Source organism: Kwoniella mangroviensis (assembly GCF_000507465.2).
Source record: "Kwoniella mangroviensis CBS 8507 chromosome 1 map unlocalized Ctg01, whole genome shotgun sequence".
Lineage (NCBI taxonomy): Eukaryota > Fungi > Basidiomycota > Tremellomycetes > Tremellales > Cryptococcaceae > Kwoniella > Kwoniella mangrovensis.
This window is the reverse complement of record NW_027062533.1, coordinates 12,819,589-12,832,857: the sequence shown is the minus strand read 5'-3', so window position 1 is coordinate 12,832,857 and position 13,269 is coordinate 12,819,589. Positions and strand designations below refer to the sequence as shown.

Sequence of the window (13,269 nt, the reverse complement as noted above, 5' to 3'; positions counted from 1 at the left end):
CTGGAACTGTTCTTTCAAGTTTATTAAATGACACGGAATTCATAACATCTCATATTGATATAAACGTAGTCAAACTACACAAGGTAGAATGACCTTACGATACAAAGAAATATCATCAACAAATCACTTTTCATCAATCACCGTTATTTTGTCAAAATCAAACCTGTCATACATCCCTTCAAATTGAAGGTTTTGGGGATACCTCGGGATGGTACCAAGTGATCTAGTGACCACCACCCATACCACCTTTCAAGTTGTCGTATTCTAAAGGGCCATGGTCAGCTGAGAGCTTCTCATTCATCACTAATGATCATACTCACTACTGTTGGGGTATTTGAGCTCGTTTTGTCTCTTCTCCAATTGACCAATGTTGTTGTGAACGACCTTGACGAGACTGTCGGAGCTGTTGTTAGTCTTATCACCAGCTAGTTCCCAGAACATAGCACCACCGAGGTTTCGTTGGTTGATGTACTTGGCCTTCTCTTTGGCGATCTCGGGGGTATCGAAACTGATCAATTCCCTCTTGTGGCTATCAACCGGAATCAGCCATACATCCTCAGCGAATCACCCGAAAGATTAGACCCACTTATCGTAACTGTAAGATGCTCCGATGTGAGTATCGTTGTGGACTTTGGCACCTGGAAGAGGAAGCTCTTTGTAGATCTTCGTGGAAGATCCTGTCAAATGTAATACAACGATCAGCACCTGATGATATGACGGAGGGGAAGTACAAGAACTCACCATTGAAAGGCTTCCCAATACCTTCGGTGTTCTCGAACGTTCGACCATAGAGAGGCATACCTAAAAGACTAGAATTAAGCCAGTCCATACAATACTTCACAACAGAAACTTACCAATGACCAATTTTCGGGAGTTGACACCATGAGTCTCGTAAGATTTAACCGCTTGGTCGATGGAGAGATCTTGAGGGTTGGTACCGTGAAGGTTGGCTTGGTGATCGGCAACTTTACTCCAAGATCCGGCGAACTGAAGAGAAATCATATGTCAGCAAAGTCAAGGTCGAGAAAATGGAAGTTTACGCTTACATCATATGCCTATGAAGCATGTCGTCAGCTGTCGGACTGAAGTATATGATGAGGCCAACACTCACCATCAAATTCCAGAAATCGAGGTTCTGATCACAGCGACTATTAGCATGTCCTCACCAATCTTAGCTTCGGTGCTCACTTGATCCATCTCTTTGATGCTCAAAAGCTTGATGTTGTCTTCGCCACAAGGAGCAGCAACGGATACAAGGTATTGACCTTTGGGTTGATGGTTCTTTTGAGCTAGAGCGTTGAGATCGTATCGGATCTGCTTGATGAGCTGAGCGTAATACTCTCCTTGCTTGGTGTTCTTGGGGAATTCCCAGTCGAGCTGTAGATTATGAGCATACTATCAGCAAAGTCTCCTTTGAGGGTCATTATGGTATGTCACCCAACGACAAGGCGTCGGAAAAATGGTGATACTTACGTCAATTCTGGTATCAGAAAGTACAGTTTATCAGCATCGGTAATCAAGCTCTGACTGCTTTAGACACTCACCCATCAAGACCGCAGTCCTCGAGGAGTCGGACAGCAGTTTGAGCGAAGGTGTTTCTCCAATGGATGAACTCGATGTTCTCGAAGGCCTATATGCAGGGGTCATGATGAGTGATTGACATTAAGGTTGCAATTTGAGGCGATATGACTGACGGCTGAGTAGGTAGCACCACCAATAGAGAGCATAATCTTAAGGTTTCTGCAATGGAGGATCAGCGTATGTTCATGGTAGACTATCAGATCAAATGATGAAGATGACTTACCTGTTGTGCTTCTTCATCAAGTAGAAGGCACCGAGACAGCCGTAAAGGTTCTTACCACCTTCGGTAGATTCGATAGGAGCGACGTCACCAGCGACAGCTTCAGCAGGTCGGAAGTGTTTCTGAGGAGTAGACCAAGTGAGTAGACGATAACATTCACGACGGATTTGGGCAGTCGAAACTAACCTCGGTATCAGTCTGGGGATCACTCAAGGTGACTTCACCGGTCTCCTTGTTGACCTTGGCGAAGGCGTAGTTAAGGTGAGTGAGCTCGTTGACGGGGACCATGGAAGGAGGAAAGTGGTTGGCACCCCTATGGTGATGAGAGAACATCAGCTGATGTGGCTATTACACTCATATTGAGGGGGGAGGGGGGGAGGTAATGACCATAAAGAGGGATTGATGTGAGAGTGAGGAGGAAGTGTCAAAGAAGGTATACTTACCAGTTGGTCTGATGTTGAGGTAGTTAGGAGTAGTAGCGAGTAGTGATAACGTCAGCTTGACCCCTTATCTGTGCGTGTGGCGATACGTAGACCAGCGTAGAAGGTGTAGTGAGAGCAAATATGTACTCAGAGAAGGTCAAAGAGAAAGACGGACTCACGAAGTAACCAACGACTCGTTTACCATGGCTGGTAACAGGAGGTGAAGGTGGTCTACCTTCACCTTGACCTTGAAGTTGGGAGATGATACCACCGACGATGGGGATTTGATCCATTATGAATGAATGTCAATAGGTTAATAGGTATGTGATACGAAAGAGGGGTTGTTGATATCTATTTTTAAGATTTAAGATTTAAGAATAAATATCAAAAGTTGAGATGAAGAAAGAAAGAGAGATGAAATCAACATGAAATCGAAAAATGGTGGGGTTTATATACCTTTCAAAACCCTCGTCAACTCATCTCTGAGATATCAGATCGTGAGATCCAATTGGTATCGGATCCGAAGTAGAATGATGAGGTTGATGAGAGTTGACATCATCTTCCATCCTTTCCTAGTACATCAGAGAGATGAGGTGAGCACAGACCACCAAAAAGAAAATTCATACTTCCATCTCGAACGCACGGACCTCCTTTTGGTCATAGCATTGCCACACGATCAACACGCTTGGTGGACTATACCCATCGCATATCTTCTCATCCCCAACCGAGATCATCAGTATATGAATGTCAGGTTGGCAAAGGAATATCAGTAAAGACCGACTCGATGTTCAGCTGGATAGGTAAACCTATAAATGACCTGCATAGAATGTATAAATTTATATCCCGCACAGCAGATTCCCCAAGTGTAAGTAATGTGAATATGCAAATAGAAATTCAACAGTGTAAAAGAGCTACAGTAGAAAATGAGAGTGATGTTGTACCTTCCTTTGGGACGTACTATGGAAAGTGATACACCCTTGATTCTTTTGATTGATAAAAGAAGAAGAAATTGATCTACAAGCCTTCTTTACATCCCCCTACTCGCGTGATTATCCGACCTCTTCTCATTCCCTTCCTTCTCACCTCGAGGATACCAGCTTTATACATTATGAGTAGCTTTCATCGCAGCTACTCGACCGGTACCTCTTTTCTTCTGACGATTAACATGCTCAGCCTTGGAAGCAGCTACACGACCTGTCGCTTGGTTTGCTCTAGGTCTTCTGATCAATCTCTGATGTCTCCTTTCAACTGAATCAGAATTAGATCTCCTCTTTCGTCGCTTACATGTCGAGGTGGTAGCTGAAGTTGAAGGTTGAGCAGCATTGTTATTGTTTATACCAGTCAGAGAAGTGGTAGTTGGGTCGAGAGAAAGGGAATATTCAGTAGTGGATGGTTGAGCGGCAACAGCAGAGGCAGAAGTCGATTGACCATTTCCAACTTGGACACCGATAGAAGCTGAGACGGCTACACCTTGAGACGAACTTGTGGTAGAAGCTGAAGCTGAAGCTGAAGAAGGGGAACTTTCAGTCGCACCTGGTCCAACACAGTTCGACCCGGTAAATCCAGCTGGAGTAGTAGGTTTAGTCGAAGCGTAACTTCCACCGTAATTGACGTTTTTACCGGGGTTGGGGAAAACTACATCTATACCTTCGATGGTCTTACATTGGTTGACATTGGCATTGGCGACAAAAGGCGTAGGGTAATCGTTGGAATTGAGACCTGATCCTCCATTGGTGATGGTGACAGAGGCACAGTTGTGGTACATCTCCCTGTTACCTTGTCTGTTGAACCATCCCCAAGCGAACAAAGCGTCTCCATTCGGTGCTTCGGAAGGAATAGTGATGGTTGTCGTCATTCCGTCGACTAAACATCCGCCAACTTGAGAATATATGACGTTCCATGTTGAACCTTGATCATACGACATGGATATCTGACATGATCCTCCACCGTGTGTAGCTGTTCCTGCAATGGTGTAGTTCATGGATGATCCAGCAGAGAAGGTAGCGACTGAACCCATATCTGAGGAAGGGTTGTTGATGAATCCCTAAAGATACACAATGTATCAGTATAATTCAAATCATACTGCGAGATATGGTCCGGTGGAAGGAAGAACAAGGGTACACAGAGTTAAAGGGATGATATGCGAACACGATGTTTGTAATGATCATCCATTCAAAGGTACACCTTCCTCCCTGCCTCCAGGTTCTCGCATATAAGACAACAGACTTACCTTGCAAGGATAAGTACCATCAGTGATCAACGGACTCGTATTGGAGTAATCTATTAAAGGGATATCACATCAGCTCGAGCCAGACACCGTGAAAGACGATAGACTTACCCTTGATAGCTTCAGGTGTAGCAGGGTTGAGCGGTGAATGAAGAGGGAATGGCCAAGCCAATTGACAATGGGCGAAAGCACCGCTGGCGAAGAGCAATGAGCTGAGGATGGCTGTTCTGGTTATCATGATGTATGTGAGTTTGGTCGATTTATGGTGTTTAACTATATGATTCGATTTTTCCGATATAGTAGGCTCTGCCCTATAGAATCGTTGTTGACAAGTCAATTGTACTGTTGATACATGAAGGAATGTAAAATTTCTTCCAATTCTGTGTCCTGTAGCGGTTCTAGTTGAATGACGACCATGGAGAATCTCAGCTAGATGATCTGTGCGTTTGATGACGAGGTATATCTTAGATACCAAGAGATAGGATGAATCACGCACTTACAGATGCGCAGCACCGTATACTCAACTAAATGATCGTAGAAGGAAAGAGCGTGAGTTGGTCGAAAGTCGAAAGAGAATGAAGGTATTTATAGGTTACTGTGTGCTTCTAGAGTGGAAACTAGAATGAAGGAAAAGAAGAAAGAAAAAAGAAAAGAGAAATAGTGAAAGAACGTTAGATCATGTTGGTCTTAATGTGTGCAGATCTTTGCGTGTGATGTTGTCAAGGTTACATGATGATCTTTTTTCGTTTCTTGTTCGTTGTTGTTGGTATTTTGATGGTGTTGGTTGCATAATACGCCTCTGTGCTTTGTGGTTCTTTCGAGAGGAATGTGCCTGGAACAATAAAGCCTCTCTTACACTTCACGTTCCATCATATAGAGTACTTGTAAAACCCCTGAATACCAAATATTCCATCAGAAACCCAAAAATAACACGCGTCACGTCTGAGCTTGACTGTTAACATATCCATATACTTCTTTTTCTTTTCTTTTTTTGCTTTACGAGACAGTTCAAATCATATGACAAGTTGGAAAGCGTCTGGATGACATTGTACTTGGACTTCATCTGGACAAGGATCATGTCTGGAGAATGGAATGCTTCCTGACGGATCTGGGGTGACAATCAATAATCGAAGGTAAACTTCGAAAAGATCGCTGATTCATTAGCCAAGCATATCCGGGAGTGGATTTAGACATCTTCTGCATTGTTACAGCGAGATTGACGACGGGGCCACAACCCTAGGGAATATATGACACACCAAAGCATAAAGCTTAGTCAGAGACGAATCTGTTGACAAAGCAAGTCAAGTCGATTGGCTCGGCATCTTTCCTACCTACCGCTGCTGACCATGCGATCGTTCAAAAAACCTCAGTCGAGATTGTGTATGTATACTGCTGGCGTGTATCTGCCTAATTGGTGGTTCTGCTCATCCTCATGTATAGAAGAATTGCACACCCAGATACGCTTGAACATTGTTCGTTGTGCGGTAGTGAAATGTGTTGCATTACATAACCACTGAATTGTTGATGGACATCCCAGAAGATCTCCGCGTCTCCGTCCAATAGCCGATACTTCGTCCTAGATAAGTTAAACACACCAAAAGATACTGCACAAGTAATGTCGAATGATCACCCTTGTATACAAGTGAGGTAAGAGTCATAATGGCTCGTCATCCAGGTGAAGGATCAGAGAGGGAATCATCTGCAGATCCATTAGACTTGATTTCCCCACCTAGATCACCTCAACTCGTTGCCCAACCTCCTCAACCAAAATCAAACTCAACCTCAGCTTCGACTTCAACATCGAGGAAGAGGAATGGTAGAAGCACTAGCTCGAGATCGGCCTCTCCTGTTAAAAAGGGGACGAGTAAATCCAGAGCGATCAAATCAAAATCAACGTCTCCAGAGAAGAAAGTGGTAAGGCGGGTTGTACATGGATCACAATCAGAATCAAAAGATTTAGACGAAGTTACAGTAGAGGAAGAAAGGGGTAATTCTAAAAGGCAGATGAAGAAAAGGAGAATACAGAGTGACAGTGAAGAAGACAAAGATGGAGATATGAAATCTATCAGTGCTATTACAGGGGTAAATGGGGAGCAAAGGACAGAGGAAGTGGTTAGACTGGCAGGGCAGTCCGATGAGCCGGCGGATGACCTTCTTAATCATGAAGAGGTGAAGATGGAGGAAGAACTGGGTGACACGAAAATAGGTGTGGCTCAAGATGATGAGGTGACGAGACCGACTTCAGTGCAGGATGGGACGGTGCACGAGGAGAGGTCCAATGCTGAAGTGGGAAGCCATCAACAAGAAGAGCAACCAGAGGGATCAGGAACCTTACAGGGAGATAACATGGAACTGGATAACAAAGGCAACGGTGAAATCACTTCAATTGAAATTGAAAAGGTAGAACCAATGCCAACCCCAACACCTCCGGACATTGATGGTACCATTGAAACGAACCTCCCGGCACATCCCTCAACCAACACATCTCCATCAGCTACGATCGGTCCTATACAAGCTGCCAATCCTCCCATTGAAGAGGTTCCTATAGCTGAGACGTCCGAAATACAAAAGGAGCCTAAAGATCTAACTCAGGACGATATTGAGGGAATGGTCAAGGGCGATGATTTTACAGCAACTTCAGATGCAGCACAAGCCAACCAACCTGATCTATCGTCGAATCGTCAGATAGAGGTCATTGTCGACACCGATGGAGATCTTGTCACGGAAAAAGAAGGTGAAGCGGTGGCAAAGAAAGAAAATTTGGTTGAAGCAGAACAAGTAGGAAACATCAACAGCTCGACGGACCGAATAGGAAATGGACAGGCTACTTCGGTTGAAGATTCAGACGAGGTGATTGCCAAGCCGGAGGATGGGGTCACTGAGGAACGTGAAGAGCACTCTGTGGGAGAAAATATGGATATCGACTCAGCGAAGATTACCGAACCAGTAGATTCGGACTCAGCAGAGAAGACAGATAAGGTAGTAGAAGCAGAAGGAGAGATGGAAATTGACACAACACTCTACCACGATGTGGAAGAACAAGGCGAGGGTGAGAATGAGATCGGATCCTCTCATAACGCTACTCCCGCGCCATCGTCGCCTGCCATATCTATTACTGCTTCTCAAGCATCTACAAATGTCACCAAACCGAATAAGAAGGCACCTGCCATAAGCAAGAAGAAATCTGCGAATACTGGTGGTAAGAAGGTGTCCACTCCCTTATCGGTTGGAAGTGGGACGGGAGCGGGAACAGGTAAGAAAGGTGCTGGCAAGGGGAAGGGGAAGACTAAGGTGAGTTGTAGTCGATCTTTACAAGCATCATTGCCTATCATACAAAGCTGAAGCTGATTTGATACATGTATGCTATAGGTCGAAGAGTTGAAAGGAGCTTCTAGCTCAAAAACAAAGTCCAGTAGTAGTGCTTCTTCGGTATGTGATGCTGTATACGATCAGATAGTGGCAGTGTCTAGCTAATGTACGTTATAACACAAGCAGGATCCTCCACAAACACCTACTACACCCACTCGACCAACTTCTACCTCTAACGACTCGCCGAACCCCTTCCAGTCGCCTGATAAAAATGCGATCTATTGTGTGTGTCGGAAACCGTACAACGAGGAGGAGGATGAGGTGATGATGGTAGGATGCGAAAGTTGCGATAATTGGTTCCACCCCAATTGCGTAGGGTTGACGGATGAGATGGTCGATGCGCTGGATGTATATATCTGCAAGAGCTGTGAGAGGAGTGAGTGGGATTCCAAAGCTTTTTTTCTCGTCCGTCCCACGTTTTGATCTGACATCGCTGTTCGTGATCCAACCTCATTCATATTCCAGTCCAAATCTATATTTCTATGCTGGACGAAAAAAAGCTGACTTATTCTTTTGAATATTAGGTACTCATCAAAGAACCATTTACAAGCAACTATGTAAAAGAGATGGATGTTCGAAATCTCTGGCCGGCACGTCATCCAAGTAAGTTTGACCTTTCGTTTCAAATCTCATTTACATCTCTGACAATTTCATCCGTAACATTTATTCGCAGGTTCTGCTCTTCATCCTGCGCATTCCAACATTCTCAATCTCTCTTATCTTCCATGACCAACAAAAATACCCTCAAACAACTGGCCAAGACATTCATCGGATTCCCTGAACCCAAATTGGGAATCAGTACGGTCAACCACGCCGAACACACACCAAGCCTTCAATGCAATCTCTCAAATTCTGATCGTGTGGTAGACTTAGAAAAACAGTTGGACAAAGTTATTAGATCGATTGATTTGGTGTTAAAACGACAAAAGATATTGTATGATACAATTAGAAAAGCTGAAAGTGCGATATTAACGGTGAATGTGATTGAGGAAGAGGAAGAAGAAGAAGTTCGACAAAGTAAGAAAGGGAAGAAGAAGAAGAGTGGAATGAACGTCAATGGAAATGGGAATGGGAGTGGGAAAGATGATAAACCTTGTGGATGGAATAAGATCTTGATTGCGGATGACCAAGAAGTACGGAGCTTCAATCTTACCGAGCAAGAACAAGGTATTAAATCAGAAGAAGAAGACGAAGGTAAACCTCAGGTCGAAGAAGGTGTACCGCAGGAAGAAGTGAGGGATGTAGGAGAAATCTGCATGAGAGGGAAAAGAAGATGTGATAGACATCAAGGGTAAGCGATCATCTCCTAGCTCCTAACAGTCAAGGCGTCGGTGAAGTCCTATGAGCTGATAAGGAGTTGTACCTTACTTGTCATCAGATGGCAAAGAACGATAGCCGCTCAGCTCGAAATTGAAATGGCAAGTTTGGTGAGTGATATATCCGACTCTAACACGGATCACGATGGTGCTGACTCATACTTCCCAACGTCGTAGGAACGTACTCATAAGAACTTGGTAGAATATATAGATAATTTGAAATCTTCCAGTGAAGTGAGAACATTCTCCGATGAGATCAGGTAAGTCATACCATCCCTTTCTAAATTCTTGCTTTCCGTGCTGATCTGAGATGATATGCATGACCAGGAATGGGTTCCTCGAACGTAAGGGGCTCTTGAAGAGCTAGAGTTGATCATATGTATGTATATGTATGATTGTTATATCTTGTAACTGAGTTATGTATTGCCATTGCATCTTTGGTAACATGCGCATGTGGTGATTCACTCGGCCGATTGTACTCACTGCACGAGGAATGAGGAATGCGGGGTAGTGTGATGGAATGACGTCAAAATTCCAAAGTCCGCTAAAATGCTAAAAATGCAACATATGACCATATGAGAACATCATACCTCTTAAGTAGATACATCATCCTTAATCCATCCCGTCGTAGCGAATAGGTATATAGGTATATCGCAAGGAGTCAGATCCAATACAGCTTCATTCCTTCCGCACTTTCGCTACGAGCAATTGCAAAATCGTAGAGGATACAAGACAAGATGAATCGTACCCTCGCACTATCCCGCAAAACAGCTTTCTCCTTACCCATCCGGCCCCGACCTTCACCTCTCCCTTCTAACCTTATCAGACCTACCCAACCTTCTAAGCAACTCACCATCGCCCAAGCCCTCTTTCCTCAACTGACAGTAAGAGGAATCAGGTTTTATGCTACGGACAACAAGGATCATCCAGGTGGGAAAGGACCTAATCCTGGACCTGACCCAAAGACGGTGAGGGATAGTAATAGGGAGGATCAAAATGCTACACCGGGAGCAAGGGAAGAGGTGAGCTCAGTTTTCCAGATTGTCATTTGAAGTAGCTTGGAGAACCTGGCACTGATACGATACTTCGCCTTTTCAGCTGAAAGGCATGACCAAAGATTTTGCTCGAATCATTGCTGGATCTTCCCCTCAAGCCCAAGCTCTAGGTGCGAGAGAAGTATCCGCTCATGGGACATCGCATGGAAGTATCACAGATGATTTCGTAAGTCAGTTCCCTCTTCACCCATCGAGAAGATGGAATGCTGAAAGTTCATGTTCGTACAGCTCTCAGTGACCAAGGGAATGTTCACCTCTGTCCCTAAACCTGTCTTATACACAGGTAGGTTCGCATTCGGGTAGAGTGACAAATCATATGTTAATGATGTTCTTCCTCTCATAGGTCTGGCTGGTACCATTCCCTACCTCGGTACTTCATTATCCATCGTTGCTCTAGCCCGAGAAGCCTCTCTGGCAGCTGCAGGTAAGTCCACATAATCATCAAATTCACAAATCACAATTTCACTTGTCTGTCCTTGATACTGATAAGATGGTCTACTTTAGCCGGAGGTGAATCTCCCGCAGGTCTTGATCTCGCTACCTGCTTATCATACTTGCATACCATGGAACATGTTCAAATCACCTACGGAGCGATCATCCTCTCTTTCCTTGGTGCTTTACATTGGGGAATGGAATTTGCCAAACTAGGTGGTGAACAAGGATACCAAAGATTGATCATCGGTATCTTACCTGTCTTAGCAGCTTGGCCTACACTTCTCGCTTCTCATGGTGTAGCATTGGCTGCACAATGGTTTGGGTTCACAGGAATGTGGTTCTTGGATCAAAGAGCTACAATTGCTGGATGGAGTGAGTTCAAGAGTCTCTCTGTATTTCTATCGCTATAACAGATTTTCTAACATCCTTGTCATTGGCATGTAGCCACTCATTGGTATTCTACCTACCGATTCTACCTGTCCATCATTGTTGGATTTTCGATCATCGGTACTTTGGTCGGAACATCAATTTACGGTGCTGGAGCAGGTGCGACTGAAGATGCCCATGCGGCTCATCTCAGACATACCACCCCACGTACATCCGCTCTGAAAAGATTGGATAAAGTAAAAGAGAAGAACTACCCTTCGCATGATTCTTCAGCAAAGGTAAATAGGGTAGAAGGTAAAGTTGGAGGACCGATCCAAGTGGACGAAGAAGGATCTGGAGAAGGATATCTGAAATTGAGAAATATTGATAGAGAGAAAGAAGAAGAAGAGAAGGCTCAAAAGGAAAAAGAAGAAAAACAAAAGGAACAAGATGAAAAAGAAAAGAAACAGAAGGAAGATTCTCCAAACGACATGAAATCTTGAACTAAGGATAGACAAGGTGGTGAAAGTGAGAAGGACCAGGGTAAGAAGAAGGCTGAGGAGCAAGGTGCGGCGAAAGAGCAAGGAGGTGAGAAGGAACAGGATAAGGAGAAGAAAGAAGATGAAAATGACGGCGAAGAGAAAGAAGGGGATGATAAAGAAGGTGATGATAAGAAAGAAGAGAAAGATAATCAGGGAGGAGATAACAAGGATGATCAACAGGAGAAAGCAGCTAAAGAGAAAGGAGCTGCTGGTGACAAGAATACTGGAATGAAGTAAATATAAGAAGGGAACCGGAAGTGCAATATTATCTGTATCTAGCAGTCTTTGAAATCAAAATAAACCTATGGACATGTAGCCTAAATGAATCTGAATGCAACGAAGATTTCCCAGAATCGCTATTCTGACATTCTGGTCATTTTGGCCAAACCAGACCAGGTTATCAGCCAGCACTTCTAGACGAGTCACCCTCTGAATGCATTGGTCGGGTCGGTGGTATTGATATGTTCACTGGAAAGCGAAAGTTCTTCGATTTGTCACCTTTGACGTCATTTGATTTTACCGAAATTTGAGATCTACCTCAGTTACTCACTTGCAACATCACTTCACTGGAATGGACTTTCACACTACGAATGACAATATGCACATTCTTGACCTATAACTCTAATCGCAGCATTGGCATTACTCGAGTACAGACCTAGAACAGGTATATTACCATTCATTCCACTTTATCATGTCTCCTTCAACGTCTACATCCCAGCCACCACCACCACCACAACCCCCTTCGGATGACCCGAACTCATCGAGGTTACATAAAGCCAAAGTCAACCTGACTTATCTTGCATTGGGCTCTCAGGCAGCTGTAGTTCCTGCTTCGTTGACTACCAGATCGGCATTGACGACTGCTAGGTGAGTTCGGATGAATAGGCTGAACTAAGGGAAGCTTGTATCAACCATCAATCTATCTCAAACCTTACTTCTCAGGACTGGACTGGATTGGATGAAGTATCGTAGCATCTTAGAGAAATGCATGCTAATTGATTGATATATTCTATTTCTCAGATACGCCATAAAGTACATCATAAGACGATTGATTCGATATGCCAAATATGCAGCTGTAGGAGCAGCTGTAGCGGCCATAGGAAGTGGTCTGCTAGGTACCATAGGAAGTGGGTTGGCATTTTTCGCTGCTCCTTCTATAGGTGTGGGGATGGGTTTGGGAGTGATAACTGGTATCGTCAAGGTAAGTGATATATTCTGGAGACGGAGAGGGAGAAATCCAAATACCTAATGAAGGAAAAAACCAGGATATATACTACTCTTACACAGGAACGACATTACTTTGGCACTGTAGCTGACATTTTATCGTTTGCTTTCTGTAGTTCGGCTGGAGGCATCGCGGAAACCATTTCAGAGGAGGTATATGGGAAGGTTGGTCAGGTATGAAAGCTCGAGCGGAAGCTGGACATGATGGTGCAACGGATGAGGCTTTGGACGCAGCGTATAGGGAAGAGGAAAGGAGGAAGGCGGAGAATAAAGCTACGAGAGCGGATGTCTGGATGAGGGTGTAGTTGAAGGAATCCATTTTCTAGGTCGAGCGTCTTCGGTGTCACAGTCAGGTGCCAGAACAGACCTTTTTAGTATGGCTTCCGAGGATTATATGTATTGTTACGACTGCGACATATCATGCCACCTTTAAGTTGATAAATGTAATGAACTTGTTCAGACATGTTTTACTATACGAGCGTAGTCGACCAATCTCAGAAATTGGAACCAAT

The 13,269-nt window shown here is 44.1% G+C and overlaps 5 protein-coding genes across 5 annotated transcripts; 3 read left to right on the top strand and 2 right to left on the bottom strand.

The window, feature by feature from the left end:
• Positions 1 to 223: 223 nt before the first annotated feature.
• Positions 224 to 2,516, bottom strand: I203_104858 (uncharacterized protein; the record flags this gene model as incomplete). The annotated part of the gene is made up of 15 exons (XM_065517632.1): positions 224 to 264; positions 321 to 529; positions 587 to 677; positions 742 to 801; positions 855 to 987; positions 1,047 to 1,055; positions 1,112 to 1,135; positions 1,189 to 1,377; positions 1,474 to 1,480; positions 1,545 to 1,630; positions 1,695 to 1,740; positions 1,805 to 1,923; positions 1,988 to 2,114; positions 2,245 to 2,252; positions 2,403 to 2,516. The coding sequence occupies 15 exons, from the start codon at positions 2,514 to 2,516 to the stop codon at positions 224 to 226; spliced, it is 1,263 nt and encodes a 420-aa protein (XP_065374450.1).
• Positions 2,517 to 3,322: 806 nt separating this feature from the next.
• On the bottom strand, positions 3,323 to 4,688 carry I203_104857 (uncharacterized protein; the record flags this gene model as incomplete). The annotated part of the gene is made up of 3 exons (XM_019143560.1): positions 3,323 to 4,267; positions 4,454 to 4,503; positions 4,562 to 4,688. 3 exons carry the CDS (start codon positions 4,686 to 4,688, stop codon positions 3,323 to 3,325), a joined length of 1,122 nt encoding a protein of 373 aa, XP_019006609.1.
• Positions 4,689 to 6,109: 1,421 nt separating this feature from the next.
• I203_104856 (uncharacterized protein) lies at positions 6,110 to 9,502 on the top strand (the record flags this gene model as incomplete). The annotated part of the gene is made up of 9 exons (XM_065517631.1): positions 6,110 to 7,741; positions 7,820 to 7,879; positions 7,946 to 8,195; positions 8,344 to 8,422; positions 8,493 to 9,013; positions 9,065 to 9,110; positions 9,198 to 9,246; positions 9,313 to 9,395; positions 9,463 to 9,502. The coding sequence occupies 9 exons, from the start codon at positions 6,110 to 6,112 to the stop codon at positions 9,500 to 9,502; spliced, it is 2,760 nt and encodes a 919-aa protein (XP_065374449.1).
• Positions 9,503 to 9,872: 370 nt separating this feature from the next.
• I203_104855 (uncharacterized protein) lies at positions 9,873 to 11,494 on the top strand (the record flags this gene model as incomplete). Its single annotated transcript, XM_019143562.1, has 6 exons — positions 9,873 to 10,157; positions 10,234 to 10,356; positions 10,419 to 10,473; positions 10,534 to 10,614; positions 10,701 to 10,997; positions 11,070 to 11,494. 6 exons carry the CDS (start codon positions 9,873 to 9,875, stop codon positions 11,492 to 11,494), a joined length of 1,266 nt encoding a protein of 421 aa, XP_019006611.1.
• A 730-nt stretch (positions 11,495 to 12,224) lies between these two features.
• On the top strand, positions 12,225 to 13,062 carry I203_104854 (uncharacterized protein; the record flags this gene model as incomplete). The annotated part of the gene is made up of 3 exons (XM_019143563.1): positions 12,225 to 12,400; positions 12,554 to 12,734; positions 12,874 to 13,062. The coding sequence occupies 3 exons, from the start codon at positions 12,225 to 12,227 to the stop codon at positions 13,060 to 13,062; spliced, it is 546 nt and encodes a 181-aa protein (XP_019006612.1).
• Positions 13,063 to 13,269: the final 207 nt, after the last annotated feature.